Source organism: Pinus tabuliformis, chromosome 7, assembly GCF_031772625.1.
Source record: "Pinus tabuliformis cultivar Carrire ecotype Pingquan chromosome 7, CPIR1, whole genome shotgun sequence".
Classification (NCBI taxonomy): Eukaryota; Viridiplantae; Streptophyta; class Pinopsida; order Pinales; family Pinaceae; genus Pinus; species Pinus tabuliformis.
In genome coordinates this window covers 1,874,123,565-1,874,143,513 of record NC_142293.1, presented here as the reverse complement: position 1 = coordinate 1,874,143,513, position 19,949 = coordinate 1,874,123,565, and the positions used below count along the sequence as shown (strand labels likewise).

The window sequence follows — 19,949 nt, the reverse complement described above, 5'->3', positions numbered from 1 at the left end:
GGTTGCCATTTCTAAGAAAGATAAGTTCAAGACAACCTTCAGCATGCCTGCAGGACATTACGAATGGAACGTAATGCCTTTTGGATTGAAGCATGCTCCCTCCAAATTCCAAGAGGTAAAGGATTCCATCTTCAAGCCATATTTTGACTAGCTTCTGGTTTACATTGATGATATTTTAATTTTCTCCAAAAATATCCAAGACCACTTTAAGCATATTCAAACATTTGTACAGTTAGTGAAAAGAAATGGATTGGTCTTGAGCAAAAAGAAAATAGAGGCATTTCAAACTTCTATATAATTCCTTGGCCATGTTAGACTCAGTCTTGTCGGTCCTCTGTCATAGTCAAATTCACCAAGGTTCATTTCTCATCATTTGCAGTCGTCAAATGCCATTTGGTCAAAAAGAGTCATTTTAATTCTTGAGTCCAGGGTTTTGTCTCCAGAAGTGTGAAATAATGCTTGCAGTCCAGAGGGAGGTTCAATAAGTTTTTATTTCAGGAATGCCATCGTCAATAATGTCTTTAATGGCAGCAGCTATAGCTGCTCCTATCCCTGCAAAAGCACAAAAAGAAAGAACATCATCAGCATCGAGAGACAAAGAAAAATCAAACGAAACAGAGTTTGCATTCAAATGCCAGAATGCAAAAATTATACAACTTGGTTGGCCGAATATCAGAAGATGAGGTTAAGGAGGTTAGTGTGCTGAGTGCTTCTGCAAACAAACTGGCAAAGTTGAAGGAGAATGTTGCGGAATATGCTGGTCTCATCATGGAGGAGCTTGATCCAGATCATTTAGGATACATTGAGATATGGCAGCTTGAAACCCTGCTACAGGGCATGGTGAACACTTATGGGAACGAAGGATGTGTAAAGCACAGCAAAACTTTGAACATTGCAACCCAACATGAAGGTGAACTTTCCTGTTCGCTATCTGGCTATAGGCAGAACTGGACAATCTGTGGTCCTTGCCAGTGATGGAAGCATAATGGTTCTGTATTTGAATGACCGAATAGCATCTCCTGCTGATGATGGTCTCTGCAGAGCAATTGCTGTTGGGTCTAAAAGAATTTACTCTTCCAAAGACAGTAAAACTTTACGAATTTTACAAGTGACATGGCATCCTCACAGTGATACACATTTGGGGATTCTTTCCTCCGATTGCGTTTTCAGACTGTTCGACTTATCTTCAAATTTGGAGATTCCTGAGCAAGAGTACCATTTACAGCCAGCTACTCTTCAGAATCTAATGAGTGCCGTTGCAATACGTCCTGTGGCATTTGCTTTTGGAGGCGAACATTTATGGGACAGATTTACTGTGTTTGTTCTTTTTAGCAATTGCTCTGTTTATGCTCTTTGTCCAAGTAGTCCCTTTTGGAAGCATCTACAACAGTTCAACTATTGAATATATTTATAAAGATGCTTATATTTTGGGTGTACGGTCATTTTCTATTAGTTCTAAGGATGCAAACAATGTCAGCCTTGATATTTCTTGGTTAGAATCAATATTTCCAGAATTAGTTAATTCAGCCAATGATCTAACACGAGAAAAAGTGCTTCACTAGGCCCCTCGTCCGTATGCTCCATTCAATGCTTCTGTTTCATTACATGGGCCTCTTTCTATTATGTTAGGTGGCAATGCAAGCAGTGGCAGTGATGAAACTAAAGAACAGCATGTGCGTGCAGTCAGTTTTCTGTACAACACAGTCAGTAAGGATAGCATTTTAGCAATTGGCCTGAGTGATGGCCAAATGCGAATTTTTGCTCTTGCAGATGAGTTGCAACCTGTTTGGAATTTTGGGAGTTCACCTCGATTACGAGTAGACAATGATGGCAACTTGCTCTCAGTTGCCATGGTTGTGGAGACAAAGTTAGGAAATACTTTAGATGATAGCACTTCGAGTGTAGAAACATCTGATAGGAAAAACAAAGTTTTAGAGGCCGATTGTGTTGAAACGGAGCTACGCGGCGCATAGGAAGAAGGCGCGGCACACATGGGCTGCGCGGCACATGGGGCGCTCCTTCGCAGTGTAAAATTAACACTGGCGCGGCGCATTCACCAAGCGCAGCGCATTGGGAGTGCGCGCACCGCACAGAGCCCCAAGGCCGAATTTTATCATCGATTCATCAAAAAATTCAATTTGTTGTCGGCATCATTTGATACGTTGCCTATTCTAAACTTTGACGGGGTTAATTTGAGCTCAGATGAGAGTTGATGTGTGTAGAGAATATGTTCATCAACTTATTGTGTGGAGAGCATACAACTAGCATGGACAATGGAGAGCTTGACTGTACATGCCTGTCTAGCGAAACTGCGTGCTTGTGTAGCGAAACTACGTACTTGTGTGGAGAGACTGCTCGCGTGAATCTAGAATGGAAAATAGAGCTCACTGTATAGGTTTGAAGTTCCAAGTCTCGGTGATATCCAATTCAAAACCAGCATGCTTTGGAATGTTCGCCATTCGATCGACCAATCTAATATTTTCAAGGAGTCATCACACAGGATGCCCACAGTCATTGATGGTGACATGGTCTTGACCCTTTCTGATGGTAAACTTGCAGAATATGATGAACCTGCAAAACTTATGGAGAATAAATCATCATTATTCGCAAATCTTGTGGCCGAGTATTGGTCCAATTGTAGCTACAATTTCATGCAAAATTTGGCTAATTACAATGAGTATTTGAAGAATTGAGCTGAGATCAAGCTACACGACAGTTTTTCGTACAACAATGGCTCAGTCTAGTGGGAGTCGCTGTAGCGAAGCGGAGAGGCGGAAAGAACCTCTGACTGAAGCATCATTCAATTCATTCTTCTCGTCAAGAAGGGATGTGTTGGATACGTATTTCAGGTCTGGTTACTTATTCAATCCCTTCCTGTTCGGGAGATTCACGGATCCCTCCGATCCATTCCCTCTTTGGAATTACACGCCATATACCATTTGGCCCAGAGAGACTGCCTCTTTGTCCAAGTCAAGAGTAGATTGATCCCAAACAGATGATGGCATATTTATGTGCGTTGATCTCCCTGGGCTAAAGAAATATGACATTGATGTTACTGTGGAGAATGGACGCGTCTTGAAGATTAGCGGGCAGGGGAATCAGAATAATCGGCTAGATGTTTGTGGAGAGTGGTGGAAGGCGAAATACGTAAGAAAATTTTGACCCGAAAATGGAGATATTGAGCAAGCACATGCCAGTATGGATGATGGTATTTTTGAAATTAGAATCCCAAAGACCAAACAGAAAAAACAACCACCCATACTCCAGTTAGTGGAGGTTACAAACTAAGTATACAGGGCACTTGTGAATGCATTGTTTACAGGACTGGAGAGTGACCTTATGTAGCTAGATAATTATTGAATGTGTCATCGCAATTACGAGCAGGTTCATTATAATTTATTCCCCCATTTGAGAATTATAAGAGATGAAGAATGACCCCAGAAGGCAACATAGAAATACCATGAAGACTCCCTTCCACATGGAGTATGAGAATAGATGAATAATGATGTTAGGAGCAAAGAAATTTAGTGAACAATAACATTAATTTGACCTTTAAGTTGGTAGCGAACTTATTACGCAGTTTCAATGGAATAGTAATGCATCCATATGATGGAGAGAGAATTCAAATCGTTGGAAGCAAGTGAAGCAAAAAACACTGCAACCCAAGCAGATGTCACCGATGCACCTGAAATTTCAGGGGATAAAATGCCAAAGAAAATAGAGTCAAAAGATAGGAGCAAGAATAAGAATAGGTTAGCAGTGAAAGATCGATCCAGATTCAAAAGGCCCAGGTAAATGAAAAGCGAACAGTCACAGATTGAAACGCCTACATTTAAAACAAAAACACTTGTCATAACAGAGAAACAGGAACCGACGGTCTATTTTTAACTGCAGTTACAAATCAAAAGGATTTACATCTACAGATTCCACCTCTCCATTGGTCATCAGAGATTTCAAAGGAATAATGTAACGCCAGCAACGAATGTGCCATGGGGTTATTGCGGCTTAGTGAAATGGTGTTGGGAGAAGTTTATGAAATAGAAACGACAGAGTATATGGAAAGGGCTCCAACAGGGAAAGTGAAAAGTCCAAAAATCCAAAATTAGAATAAAAATATCTATCACAACGGAGCAATCGGTTGGATGGTTGGATGGTCTACGCCACAGATTCCATGGTTCATCAACAAATTTGAATTAAAAAGTGTAACACTACTCCCTTTAGCGATGAATGGCTTTTCATCTTCAGTTAACAATGATTAAATCATCCCATATTCTGAGTCGATTCATTTTTTGATATGGTGAGTCTATTTATTGTAGGAAGAATTATTTGTAAAGGGTTCTGAGTTCTGGCAAACAGTGGGAGAGCTGTGAAGGAAAACTTCACTGTACAGTTTTGACAGGGATTTAATAAAAAGATGCAGCTCTGACCCCTGAGATTCTTGTGGTGTGAATTTAACATTTGTCTCTTCCTTTGTTTCATATGTGGCTTGGTTATGTTTCCATTTCATTTCATAATCATTTCTAAATGATTACTTTTAAGTGAGAAAGGCAGAATCAAATTTATTGCTCTGTCTTGGGAAAGTGTTCATATTTAATGTTTTCTACTGTTTGACAAGGATTCATCTTCTATGCCCTTGTCAACATCTCAATGGTTCACCCACTCCACAATGTTTCAAATTTGATGTTAAATCTATTGCCTATCTTGCCTCAGGAGATATCCTGTGTCTTTGATTATATTTCCCTGTTCAAGTTGTTCCTTGTCCCATGCAGCCCATCAACTTAGTCATTAAATCAAATATCTCTCGTTCAAATTCATTTTACTAGCCTAAATCAGTTATCATTTAAGTCATCTCGCACCCTATTGCTCATTTTATCGAGATTGACTGGAGAGAGCCCTCTCCTGTCCTCGTAGGGCTAGCTACGAGGCTGAGCTTGGTTTGATGTTGCCTTGAACCTCGCCTTCCTTCAGCCAGAGGTAGATTCGAGCGCTAACATAGTGGCGACTCCGCCGGGGACAAAAAACGGTTTGCTTGAAGATTGTTTTTCCCCAGTACATATCTCAAGTTCAGAGCTGATTGTTGATGGTGAACAACGATCAGACATAAGAAGATGGCTGAAATCATTCACCTGGCGACTCCATTCACTGAAGAATCCAACAATTAATCCTTCATGGTGACTCCACTGCAGAGGGATCAGTAGCTTTGAGATTTCTCAAGATGGATCGGATTGCAAGAAGATACGCTCCCATGAGCCGAGATCACATCCCAGGTTTTCCAAATAAAATGCCCAAGGTAGATTGGTCAAAGAATTTGCCTGTGTTCAGAAATGTGGAAGGTAATGACGCTGCTCTTCATCTGGTGAAATTTCACATTCATGTGCGTAGATTAAAGATCAATTTTCCTGAAGATTGTTTGATGAAAATGTTTATGGCTACTCTGGAAGACGAAGCCCGATCTTGGTATGAAAGTTTGCCACCTGCTTCCATTTATTGTCTAAAGGATTTTCATTCAATATTCTTTGAGAAGTATAAAGAATTTTATCCATCATTAAATTTAGTTCAGGATTGTTGCAAGCATGCTTCTACTTTTATTGAGAGCCTTGAAAAATACTACGTGGATGATAATTTTATGGATGATGAGATCATGGAAGCATTGTATGAGAATCCGTTTCAGCAGTCTACAGAACTCTTAGAGGAAACTTTGCAGCAGGATAGAAATTAGCAGGTTGAAGAGTTCCATATGGCTGAAGGTGATGAAAGAAAAAGTGTCAGTTCAGATCTGTCAATAGAAGAAGACGGCATGCAAGTAAGTTCAGTCCCAATTTCAGAATGTGATAATGTCAGGACAACTATTTCAATTCCAGGTTCAATATGTGATGACCAAGAATGCCTAGTACGAAATCCTATGAAAGAGAACTTTGCTGTTGAAACCATCTGGGATGCAGAAGACATAGTTATGGATCCAAATGCTCTCAGTTCATTAGAATATAGCCTTCCTACCAAGGTAATCCAGTCAATTCATGAACAACAAGAGGATACCTTCGTTCAAGTAAGTGAAAGGGTTCCTTTGGATGAATCTTTAGTAGATGGTAGAAATGTCATTTGTGCGCTTCAAGAATCATATGAAGTTTCTCTTCTTATGATTAATGAATGTAATAAGGAACAAGAAAACTTGGCTGTCATATCATATGAAAATGACCTACAGTACATTCACACCACAGAAGATCAAAACATTTAGGATTTCCATTCAGATTCTTCTTCATATGTTTCATGTGTTGAAATGTTTTTCCAAGAAGATATCTGCTCATCTACCTGTTCAGAGTTTTTTGAAGCCCAGGAGCATACTTTTACTGAAGTACATGATGAAGGAAGATCAGAATTTGAAGCAAAGGACACCTTGTTTCTTCAGTAGGAGGTGGCAATAGCAAATCTTCATGTTTTTCATGATCCAATGGCCAATCTATTGCAGTCAGTTGTGAAAGTGTTTATTGCAGTGTTCAGTGATGAAGGAGATCATGGTCAACTATGTTTTTGGATGCCCAGTGATTAGTTTGTACTGTTGACCAAAAGATCTGATAGGAAGAATCAGTCAAGAAGCCATCTTCTTAATTGGTTGCATTGGCATTTTGATATAGTTTGAGGATATATTGTCTTGTAAGAAACACAGGTGGCCATGTACTGCCACCCAGCTTTAAGTTTTAGGTTCAGGTCTTAGTGTTTTTAAGTACAGCTTGTCGAGTCAGTTTTTCAGTCATTTCGGATTTACAATTGAGTCGGTTTGAGTCCTGTTTCAGTCAATAAATGCGTCAAAATCTGTGTTGGTTGTCGAAAATAATGACTCCATAGCCCAATGGACGAAGGCACTGCTTGCTCACCCAAAGATCTGCAGTTCTTGGCACCTCCACGGAGTGGCATCTGCCATCCCAATTGGAGCCAATGTTAGACTCAGTCTTGTCAGTCCTCTGTCATAGTCAAATTCACCAAGGTTCATTTCTCGTCATTTGCAGTCGTCAAATGCCATTTGGTCAAAAAGAGTCATTTTAATTCTTGAGTCCAGGGTTTTGTCTCTAGAAGTGTGAAATAACGCTTGCAGGCCAGAGGGAGGTTCAGTAAGTTTTTATTTCAGGAATGCCATCATCAATAAGCTCTTCAATAGCAGTAGCTATAGCTTCTCCTATCCCTGCAAAAGCACAAAAAGAAAGAACATCATCAGCATCGAGAGACAAAGCAAAATCAAACGAAACAAAGTTTGCATTCAAATGCCAGAATGCCAAAATTATACAACTTGGTTGGCCGAATATCAGAAGATGAGGTTAAGGAGGTTAGTGTGCTGAGTGCTTCTGCAAACAAACTGGAAAAGTTGAAGGAGAATGCTGCGGAATATGTTGGTCTCATCATGGAGGAGCTTGATCTAGATCATTTAGGATACATTGTGATATGGCAGCTTGAAACCCTGCTACAGGGCATGGTGAACACTTATGGGAATGAAGGATGTGTAAAGCACAACAAAACTTTGAACATTGCGACCCAACATGAAGGTGAACTTTCCTATTCGCTATCTGGCTGTAGGCAGAACTGGACAATCAGTGGTCCTTACCAGTGATGGAAGCATAATGGTTCTATATTTAAATGACCGAATAGCATCTCCTACTGATGATGGTCTCTGCAGAGCAGTTGCTGTTGGGTATAAAAGAATTTACTCTTCCAAAGACAGTAAAACTTTATGAATTTTACAAGTGACATGGCATCCTCACAGTGATACACATTTGGGGATTCTTTCCTTTGATTGCGTTTTCAGACTGTTTGACTTATGTTATATACCTAGGGGGGATAATATGGGGTACCAAGGGAGGTACCCAAGGTAATAATGTAATAATGGAATGGGCCATAGTAATAAATAAGGTGGTTAACCCATGCCATGTAAGGGACCACAAGCAGTTAATAATAATGTAATGGGCCCATGGTATTAGTTGATGGTATGAGGAAACCATGGTAATGATGCATGGTATTGTATGTATGAGGCCTATATAGAGGAAGAAAAGGATTATTGTATGAACAGGCATATGGCTTGTGGAGTGTTCTCCTTCTTTAAGGAGTGAATGTATGGTGTTGCCCTACCATAAGGGTTTGATCAATAAAGAGAATCATTTCATATTATTTCTGGGTTATTTGCATTATCTTATAATTTCATATCAGATCTATAGTATTTCCGGGTTAGATCTACAACAATTGGTATCAGAGCTACAACAATTGGTATCAAAGATACAACAACGTATCTTCAAATTTGGAGATTCCTGAGCAAGAGTACCATTTACAGCCAGCTACTCTTCAGAATCTAATGAGTGCCAATGCAATACGTCCTGTGGCATTTGCTTTTGGAGGTGAAAATTTATGGGACAGATTTACTGTGTTTGTTCTTTTTAGCAATTGCTCTGTTTATGCTCTTTGTCCAAGTAGTCCCTTTTGGAAGCATCTACAACAGTTCAACTATTGAAGATATTTATAAAGATGCTTATATTTTGGGTGTATAGTCTAATTCTATTGGTTCTAAGGATGGAAACAATGTCAGCCTTGTTGTTGCCTGGTTAGAATCAATATTTCCAGAATTAGTTAATTCAAACAATGATCTAACATGAGAAGAAGTGCTTCACTAGGCCTAAAGGCTCATCCGTATGCTCCATTCAATGCTTCTGTTTCATTACAGGGGCCTGTTTCTATTATGTTAGGTGGAAATGGAAGCAATTGCAGTGATGAAACTAAAGAACAACATGTGCGTGCAGTCAGTTTTCTGTACAACATAGTCATTAAGGATAGCATTTTAGCAATTGGCCTGAGTGATGGCCAAATGCGAATTTTTGCTCTTGCAGATGAGTTGCAACCTGTTTGGAATTTTGGGAGTTCACCTCGATTACAAGTAGACAATGATGGCAACTTGCTCTCAGTTGCCATTGTTGTGGGGAAAAATGCCTATGTAGGACGATCCTATCCACCTAAAGTGTGATAGTACTTTAGCAACAAACAGAGACAGCTATCTAGATATTTCTTCCTTTGTGAAATGAAAGAGAGGGAGATCAATGGACCTACCGATGTCTTTCGTTTGTCCCTCGATCTAGCTCCTCTTCCTCTTTGGGTGTTTGCAGCCACTTGCCTCCTCGCTTGCCCAGCTTCAAGAGAACAGCTACTTGATACCTGCGGGATCACAAGAGAACAGCTACAAGAACACAACTCAAAGATAGATATTCATATTCACAAATGATTCAGGATTAGATAAATCAAATACACTAATGTAAACATTCATCAAATAAACATCAGCATATAGGAGAAAACAAGATAGCTTTATTGATGAATAACAAGGGTTTGAGAAGAGTTACAACCCAAAGGGCTCCAATCCAGCGCCTCTTCCCAGCAAATGAAATTCCTATCTTCACCCCCTTTCAAAGCATTAAGCACCCAATGATTCAAATCACAAACTAGCAGCAATTCTTTGCATTCACAACATTCCAGCCTCCCTAGACCTCATGGGAGAGATCTATATATAGGAGTTTTGGAGAAAGGATGAGTCAGCTTGAGGCTGGTATGAAGCTGACTAGTGTCCTCTCCCACTTCAGTTCTTGAGTCCACTTGGAGGTTCTTGCTTCCACTTGGAGAATTGGAGCCTCTTACTCATCACCAGTCGAATTCCTTGATGCAAGTGTCATTTTGGAAGCTTCCTGGGCATTGACACATTGAGGAATGAGCCTGCCACTTGTCCAGTTGCGCTCAGCGCAGGTAGCCTTTGTTGGAGTTGACATTCAACGCAGGTAGACAGTGGAGCAGTTGACATTCAGCGCAGATGCTCAGTGGAGCAGTTGACATGATCCAGAATTGGCTTGTTTTGAGTGTTTTTCAGTGGAGAACTTTTGTGAATTGCTGTAGTTTGCTAGCCTTGTTCCTCTAGGGGTAGGAACAACATGTTTAGGGACTTTGGATCCCTTAGATTATGGACATTTCATGCTCAATGTTGCAAGGCACAAAAATGTCTATAACAGTTGCCCCCTAAAGTATGAGGTTGTTTATCGAACGAAATGCTTTATCAGGGGGATCCGAAGTTCATTCATTGCTGGTAGGAGACCTGTAATACAATACAATACAATACATTATTTTTCATTCTGCTTTCATGATCTAGCTGAGTCGGGCATTTCCCATGCTCAGCTTTATAAATACATTTTCCTGTACATAGAACAGACAATCGTCTGATGGTAGACTGATGATTTGCTGAAATCATCATCCTTTTCTGTAGGATGATTATCTGTTGCAATGCTGTACATGTCAATGTCTTTATTTCCTGAATATATATCGCAGCCCAGATGGATGAAACTAGATCCAGGGTCTTCAATCTCGTCCGATCTTTACTCGATGTACAAGTCGATCCATGTGAGAATTATCTGAAGTCGAACATGGAAAGACATCGCTTGATTACCGGTCAATGATGTAAACCGTTAACAAGCGCGAGAGGAATCACCGATAAGGATGATGACCCTCAAGGTACTGCAGTACAATTCACGTGGTGTGAATAAAGGACTTGGCGTCGAACACCACACAAAATCTTTCGGTCGAAGGTCATTGATGTATACCTGTCGCCGGAAGTGAGAAACTTGCCATTGAGGCATGCAAGCTTCAAAGTACTGAAGGGGTTGTTCCTAGATCAACTCCTTGGATAATGAGCTGATGTCGACAAGGAGCGATCCGTCAAAGGAGGGCCTTAATGAATCCCACATCAGTGACACGGAACGGAGCTAATGATTTTTATGAGGTGAAAACAATCTGTGAGATATGATTCAGGGTGGCGGTCATGAATGGATGAAGGATAATGTATGGTAGTGGATGGGACACGGTTGACTCTTTTCAAACGACTTCTCTTGAACATATAACGACACTGATGCGATGGATCGGTAGCATTACCCCAAATGTGGATGGTATGGCGAGACCATGGATGTGACCGGTGAATGAGACAACCCAACCCGATGTACGGAGGAAAAGTGTCATGTTCAAGAGCGACTTGCTACCATCAAAGTTTTCTTGTTTCTCCCAATTTTTCCCCAGTCATTACTGACCAGTACCTCTTTATTTTTGTCAAGCTTGAGGAGGATAACATATGCTTGTTCTATAACCTGCCCTTCGGGCAAGCCCATCGCTATGTTTTAACGAGCCTAGCGATAGGGAAACTCGTTCTCGTCTAAAGACAAGTTTGTCGCTATTTAATGCATTTAACGAGTCTAACGACAAGGATAACTCGGTCCTTTTCAATTTTAGAGAGTCTGAAAAGGTACATAAAGTTAACTCCAAAGTTCCTTTTTCGTCATCTAATCCCTTAAGTCCGAAAAAGTATAAAACAATACAGAAGGGATGAATCTTCGATAGTTTTAACGAGCCGAACAAAACAAGCGCTCGATCTTTTTGTGCAATAATCCCTCAGGTCCAAAAAGATTAAAATCTAGAGGAGGGATAGCTCTTCCGGTCGTTTAATGAGCTGGTAGGCCAAAACTCGGCAATCTTTTCATATTTTACGAGTCAGTTGAAAAGAGCTTAAAGAAGACTCGTCTTTTGAGGAACGAGTGATGAACAGGGCAGCAGCAGATTCCAGGTACAGTTTGGAATATTCCAATCACGGCAGTGTCACAAGGATGGCTTAGTGAAATCACTCTTCGCAGCTGTTCCTCAAAATGGGTAAACAATCATATGGAGGTGAACGGTCGGCCAAATGAAAAGTGGAGGTGATGGTGCAAACACGACCAAGGCTTTTATGGCTGTTAAGGTTACATTCTCAATGGTTATTTACTGGGATAGGTTCATTTTTTAACGAGCTTGAATTTGCTCAAAGCTTATGTTTATTTTTTAACGAGCATGAATTCTGCGTTAAATTTGCTCGAATCTTTGCGTTTATTTTTTAATGAGCATGAACTATATGCAAAAACTGCTCGACCATATGTTTATTTTTTAACGAGCATGAACGATTTCGCTAAAAACTGCTCGAAGATAAGTTTGCATGCCCCCAGCATAACAACGCAAATCGAGGTGCATGCCCCCCAAGCTTCATTGCATTCAACTTGATGGTTGGAATGAAGGTTTACCTTTGAGATTTGGAAAGGGGATTTGTTTCATTTTTTAATGAGGTTGACACGACATAAGAACCGTCCTCGGAGCCCACTGCATTTACAGTATTTCTATTAGGGTGATGATCCACGTTGACAAAATGTTTAGGAATCTTCCGAATCCATTAGATATAGAAGATTTCATATTGTAGGTTTCCACTGTGGCCACTTCTGCCAGATTACTTGCAGGCGATAGGGCAAAAGTACCCATTAAGGTAGGGTCTTTTAGGAGACCTACTCCAATATTTTGAAGCGAATAATTGCTTCCATGGATCATTGGAATGCTTCCCGTAACTTGTGAACTGTCGGGGAGGAAAGTTTGTTGGTCGACGACTGTAATTCCTCCTTGAAAGGGAAATGCAATCTTCCTGAAGTAGGTCGACACAACTGCAGCCATGGCATATATCCAGGGCCTTCCCAGTAGGATGTTGTAATCGAGGTTTCCATCAATCACTTCAACATCAATTCCTACTGTTTTGCCCCCTAGTTCAACTTGCAAGTTACTTAAAATCCCGTATGGAGTGTATGATCGTCCATCAAATGCTTTTAACGTCGTTGACGATCTCGACAAGGGTGGTGAGCCTAAATTCTTCCAGCAATTCATCGACATAATACACGTAGATGCCCCCTCATCAATAATTGTTCGATGAACAGTTTTGTTGAGGGCTTTCACTTGAATAAGGAAAGCTAGTTGAGCTGGTAACTGAGGGTCATATCCTTTATGATCAAAGGCCACAAGATTGGAATCCCTTGGGCCAACCCCACCTATTGCTGATAATAAAGCCTACTCTTGGGAGAGGCAATTTTGCGGTACCTCAAGTGTCGACATAGCGGACGGCGATTGGGCCAGGTCCTCTACTATATTATAATTCTGTGCTACTTTGGCACAAGGATTAAATGTCGATTTGTGTACTCCTCCCTTTGGCGACTTTATCATTGGTTCAGGAATGATAGGTGGCACAACTTCGGTTAGAGTTGTCGTCGAACTACTAGATTGTTCATTAGCCTTGTTATTCGACAACTGTGGATTCCCGTAATCTTTATTCCTTGTCAAAGCGTCATTTTGCTGCTTTGAGACAGACAACATAAGCACTTGGGATCGGGAAGTATTTTGATTAGCAACCAGTTTGGTTCTCGGGTTTGGAAACGGATCAGTCAATACTGCTGAGGTTTTTGAACTCTTAAAGAGTTTCTTAACTTCAGCTATATGTGGACAATCTCTCGTCCAATGATCCTCATCGCATATATGACACCCCGCAGGGGGTTTCCTTTTTCTCCCTTTCTTTTTCTTCTTGCCCCCTGGTTGCTTCAGTTGTTTGCCTTTGTCGGTCGACACGACATTTACTTCCGAGGCAAGAAGTTCTTCATTTGCATTTTGATCTGAAATCTTACGGGCTTGCTTGGACGTAGCCTTTGTCGACTTTGCGTTTGTCATGCCAATCACGCCATCGCCGGCATGAGAGTCATTGTTTGATTTAGGTGGAGGAGGAATTGAGAATTCCGGTCTAGGGGCGTCAGGTATTTTGTCGTAGAGCGTGCCAAACTGAGTATAGACCAAGTCTAGATATTGCGCACGAGCGATAACTTGCTCTTCCGTTACAACTCCCCCTTTCGCCACATCTTCCGTGATGGCAGGAAGTAATGAATTGATAAACCATTCAGCTAATAGCTGATCGGGAACGTACGTTTTTACCATCCTACGACGACGTCGCCACTCATGTATATGATCAGATATGTGGGTGGCCGTCGCCTGTTTGAAGTTGGTAAGGAGTTCTGTTCCCGTTTCATACCTTATCGGTAATTGAAAATGGGTTAAAAAGGTTGTGGCTAAGGTATTGAAGTTGTCGAACGAAGCTCTAGGCAATTCAATGTACCATTTTGCCACTGGACCCGTTAACGTCCTCTGAAAAAGGCGAAGTCTTATCGAATCATCATTCAGGGTGTTTGATGAACACCATAGATGGAATGTCATCACATGATTCGACGGGTCTTCACCCGGATTTCCATTAAATTTAGGAATATCTGATGGAATTTTATGCGGAATCGCTGGCCACCAAGGGGCATAAGCAATTGGATCATTCGTCAGCCGGTTTAGATCTGGTAATTCTAGAGTTGCTACAAAGGGCAACTGTTGATTCAGGTTAGGCGAAGCATATCCAGGATAAGATGGAATCGCCTGAGCAGTGGGTCTTTGCATACCAGCATAATGTTGGCAACTTTGACAAGGTTGATGGGCATAACCATTATAGTATGGTTGCCCACTACTTACAAAGACTTGTTGCTCAGGTTCTTGATATGATTGCTGGAATGGCGGTTGTTGAGTTCGAACCAGCTCTGGTTGTTAGACCATTTGCTGATGCCCAATACTGGATGATTGACCAAGATGAGGAGTCACAGTACTTGTTTGATCCTGAGTCGCTCCAGATAAGGAGGCACTAACCTGAGGTTGCGATTGAGTTGTCGTGACAAGAGGCTGTTGTATGGCAACCTGAGAAACTTGGGGTTGACATGCAACAGGTAGCGCTTGTACTTGCGACGCAATCACCATACCAGGTATAGTGGCAACATTCGACACAGGGTGGACGGGTTGCATTGAATATGCAACCCTTGGTTGCTGAGGCAGTATTGGTACCCATCCGCTGGATGTAATTCCAGTTTGACCTGAACTTTGTTGTAAACTCCCATATGGTTGTTCTCCGGGGGGAACAATGAAAAGGCATACTGTCCTCCATATGGTGGCAATCCAGTACTTAAAGGGTAGATTGGCCTTTGAAGACACATTGGATCGATTTGTTGAGTTTCAACATAAGAAATACCAGATGATAATCCGGATGAAGCAATAGGAACTAACCATGTCGTCGAAACAGTCTCTTATTGGACTCCGGCTTGTTCTTGACAATTGGCCGGGACAGATGGTATACCAGCGAACATCGTTGGAGTAGCAGTAGGAGGCTCTGCCGCTGCTGCGTCTGATGACACAGTCCTGGATGTCGACAGTTGTTCAGACATTTTGAGTCTATCCAAAAGATTACCTAGCGATTCTACAGGAACTTCCACTTGTGGTAGACTAACTTCGAAGATCAACAAGGGAAAGGTGATGATTATTCCGTTTAAAATAAATTTTAACGACGCTTAGACACAACTTGCTTTTTCAATTTTAAAGAGTCGAGAAAAAGCTAAAGATGACTCTAGTCTCCTTCGATTTTTTAACGAGCCCGAAGTGACAAATGCTCGGATGGACTTTTTCCGTTATAGAGTCTGAAAAAGGCCAAAAGGAACTGCTCTGGAGTGCTAGGTAAAGGGTGTGCCAAACTTTTCGCAAAACCACAGAATACTTTTTATGGTACGGGTGGTCGATCTTTGTGAATGCTGTGTTCACTGCAATGCGAATTGTAGGGCGGCCGACACGGCTTCCTATGGATAAAGGCTTTATTCCTATAGGGGTCTCCCAATATATACGCGACGGTACGTGGGAGCACAAGTCCGTATTGATACTTATCGCTTCACCGTGGAGGAATCACCCAACCACTCAACGGTAAGATACCAAGTTTTACGACGCCGGAACACGTCTCTAGCCTAGACCTCTATGTTTGCGTTATGTTACAAAGCGTTGTTAAGTTCATTCGGTTTATTTTAAGGTTGATCTTGTTTAGCAGTTTGCCTTTATGGATCACCATGAGATGTATTGTACAACTTCCTAAATGCAGTCTAAAGATGATAAGCAAGCTTTATAATCTTTTCAACAGATGAAAATCCTAACTACAAGGGAAAAGAAAGACATCATCTTTTCACAATGAGCAATCAGCACACTCTAATGCACTTTTCCTAAATCAGTCATGCAAACTTATCAAAATGCAAAATGCACAATGCAGGTGTTTCTTTTCTGCTTTCTTAGTATTGATGCCTACAAAGAAAGCTTTTTGTACAATTTTGAATTTGCTTTTAAATGATCAATACAAACAAGATTACTTTTTCCGAAATCAGCAAGGGTAGAAGAGATTACAATCACTTAACGATTTCTTGAAATGAATACTTGTTTTGACATTCAAAAGAGACAAATTAAAACCATAAACAAAAGCAAATATGGATAATCAATTTGCAAACAGCCAATGAAATCTCTCCTAAGATCACAAACAGATCTGAATCAAGGGCTACAGGATGATTACTTTACTCTTGCAAAGGAAAACTATGAATGAGGTAAAAGCACATAAAAACATTCAAAGTCTTTTTTGTACAAAAATGAGGTGGAATGCAGGCAGAGAAAAGGAGTTTTCAAATCAGTACCAATGCTGGTTAATGGCTGCAAAAACAGAGAGCAAAACAGGGCAACAGAAGGCAGAGAACCCCAGTAGGACTAGGCCAAACTGGATCAACGCAGGTACAACACTGTCAGTTTGACATTCAGCGCAGGTACTCCCTTCGGGAACTGCGTTGAAATGCAGACTGGCTTCACTGGGTCTGCGCTGAGAGGAGAAACTCTCGTTTCCCTCAAGTTCTGGGTCATAGTTTGCTCAAAAATTCACTGTTTCAGGCCAAATCAGAAACACAGGCAAGGTAATATCAAAGGGATGCTTTGAGGGGTGTACTAAGATCTATCACAAGGATCATCAACTCATTTTGTGAGTCTATTGTTCAGATCATAGACTCATCCAAAGACTGGATCAAGGCAGCACTATCTACTTTGCAATCCGTGAAACAGATGCAGTTCGATTGTAGCTGTTGAGTCTATAAAATAAACAAATAATGGAGACACAAAATAAACTGACTAAGACAAGTTCTTCCCCAGCAGAGTCGCCATTTTGTTGTGGGGAAAAATGCCTATGTAGGACGATCCTATCCACCTAAAGTGTGATAGTACTTTAGCAACAAACAGAGACAGCTATCTAGATATTTCTTCCTTTGTGAAATGAAAGAGAGGGAGATCAATGGACCTACCGATGTCTTTCGTTTGTCCCTCGATCTAGCTCCTCTTCCTCTTTGGGTGTTTGCAGCCACTTGCCTCCTCGCTTGTCCAACTTCAAGAGAACAGCTACTTGATACCCGCGGGATCACAAGAGAACAGCTACAAGAACACAGCTCAAAGATAGATATTCATATTCACAAATGATTCAGGATTAGATAAATCAAATACACTAATGTAAACATTCATCAAATAAACATCAGCATATAGGATTAAACAAGATAGCTTTATTGATGAATAACAAGGGTTTGAGAAGAGTTACAACCCAAAGGGCTCCAATCCAGTGCCTCTTCCCAGCAAATGAAATTCCTATCTTCACCCCCCTTTCAAAGCATTAAGCACCCAATGATTCAAATCACAAACTAGCAACAATTCTTTGCATTCACAACATTCCAACCTCCCTAGACCTCATGGGAGAGATCTATATATAGGAGTTTTGGAGAAAGGATGAGTCAACTTGAGGCTGGTATGAAGCTGACTAGTGTCCTCTCTCACTTCAGTTCTTGAGTCCACTTGGAGGTTCTTGCTTCCACTTGGAGAATTGGAGCCTCTTACTCATCACCAGTCGAATTCCTTGATGCAAGTGTCATTTTGGAAGCTTCCCGGGCATTGACACATTGAGGAATGAGCCTGCCACTTGTCCAGTTGCGCTCAGTGCAGGTAGCCTTTGTTGGAGTTGACATTCAATGCAGGTAGACAGTGGAGCAGTTGACATTCAGCGCAGATGCTCAGTAGAGCAGTTGACATGATCCAGAATTGGTTTGTTTTGAGTGTTTTTCAGTGGAGAACTTTTGTGAATTGCTGTAGTTTGCTAGCCTTATTCCTCTAGGGGTAGGAACAACATGTTTAGGGACTTTGGATCCCTTAGATTATGGACATTTCATGCTCAATGTTGCAAGGCACAAAAATGTCTATAACAGCCATGGTTGTGGAGGCAAAGTTAGGAAATACTTTAGATGATAGCACTTCGAGTGTAGAAACATCTGATAGGAAAAACAAAGTTTTAGAAGTCGATTGTGTTGAAACGGAGCTGCGCGATGCATAGGAAGAAGGCGTGGTGCACATGGGCCGCGCGACGCAGGGGGCGCTCCTCCGCAGTGTAAAATTAACACTGGCATGGTGCACTCACCAAGCGCGGCACACTGGGAGTGCGCGCGCCGCACAGAGCCCCAAGGCTGAATTTTATCATCGATTCATCAAAAAATTCAATTTGCTGTCAGCATCATTTGATCCACTGCCTATTCTAAACTTCGACGGGGTTAATTTGAGCTCAGATGAGAGTTGATGTGTGTAGAGAATATGTTCATCAACTTATTGTGTGGAGAGCATACAACTATGCGTGGACAATGGAGAGCTTGACTGTACATGTCTGTCTAGCGAAACTGCGTGCTTGTGTGGAGAGACTGCTCGCGTGAATCTAGAATGGAAAATAGAGCTCACTGTATAGGTTTGAAGTTCCAAGTCTCGGTGATATCCAATTCAAAACCAGCATGCCTCAGAACGTTAGCCAGTCCATCAACCAATCTAATATTTTCAATGAGTCATCACACAGGATGCCCACAATCATTGACGGTGACATGGTCTTGACCCTTTCTGATGGCAAACTTGCAGAATATGATGAACCTGCAACACTTATGGAGAATAAATCATCATTATTCGAAAAGCTTGTGGCGGAGTATTGGTCCAATTGTAGCTACAATTTCATGAAAAATTTGGCTAATTACAATGAGTATTTGAAGAATTGAGCTGAGATCAAGCTACAGGACAGTTTTTCGTACAGCAATGGCTCAGTCTAGTGGGATTCGCTGCAGCGAAGCGGAGAGGTGGAAAGAACCTCTAACTGAAGCGTCATTCAATTCATTCTTCTCGTCAAGAAGGGATGTGTGGATATGTATTTAAGGTCTGGTTACTTATTCAATCCCTTCGTGTCGGGGAGATTCACAGATCCCTCCGATCCATTCCCTCTTTGGAATTACATGCCATATACCATTTGGCCCAGAGAGACTGCCTCTTTGTCCAAGTCAAGAGTCGATTGATCCCAAACAAATGATGGCATATTTATGCGCGCTGATCTCCCTGGGCTAGAGAAAGATGACATTGATGTTACTGTGGAGAATGGACGCGTCTTGAAGATCAGCGGGCAATGGAATCAGAATAACCGGCTAGATGGTTGTGGAGAGTGGTGGAAGGCGGAATACGTAAGAAGATTTTTACTACCCGACAATGGAGATATTGAGCAAGCACATGCCAGTATGGATGATGGTATTCTTGAAATCAGAATCCCAAAGACCAAACAGAAAAGACAACCACCCATACTCCATTTAGTGGAGGTTACAGACTGAGTATACAGGGCACTTGTGAATGCATTGTTTACAGGACTGGAGAGTGACTCTATGTAGCTAAGTAATTATTGAATGTGTCATCGCAATTACGAGCAGGTTCATTATAATTTATTCCCCCCTTTGAGAATTATAAGAGATGAAGAATGACGCCAGAAGGTAACATAGAAATACCATGAAGACTCCCTTCCACATGGAGTATGAGAATAGATGAATAATGATGTTAGGAGCAAAGAAATTTAGTGAACAATAACATTAATTTGACCTTTAAGTTGGTAGCCAACTTATTACGCAGTTTCAATGGAATAGTAACACATCCATATGATGGAGAGAGAATTCAAATCATTGGAAGCCCGTGAAACAAAAAACACTACAACCCAAGCAGATGTCACCGGTGCACCTGAAATTTTAGGGGATAAAATGCCAAAGAAAATAGAGTCAAAAGATAGGAGCAAGAATAAGAATAGGTTAGCAGTGAAAGATCGACCCAGATTCAAAAGGCCCAGGTAAATGAAAAGCGAA

At 41.2% G+C, this 19,949-nt stretch overlaps 1 protein-coding gene and 2 pseudogenes across 1 annotated transcript; all 3 read left to right on the top strand.

Moving 5' to 3' along the window:
* The first annotated feature begins 895 nt into the window (after positions 1-895).
* LOC149255955 (nuclear pore complex protein NUP88-like) lies at positions 896-8,528 on the top strand. The gene is made up of 2 exons (XM_089457342.1): positions 896-1,361; positions 8,452-8,528. The coding sequence occupies exons 1-2, from the start codon at positions 905-907 to the stop codon at positions 8,526-8,528; spliced, it is 534 nt and encodes a 177-aa protein (XP_089313468.1). The 5' UTR covers positions 896-904.
* LOC149255956 (18.1 kDa class I heat shock protein-like) lies at positions 2,731-3,288 on the top strand (annotated as a pseudogene).
* Positions 8,529-18,870: 10,342 nt separating the features above from the next.
* Positions 18,871-19,430, top strand: LOC149255954 (21.7 kDa class VI heat shock protein-like; annotated as a pseudogene).
* Positions 19,431-19,949: the final 519 nt, after the last annotated feature.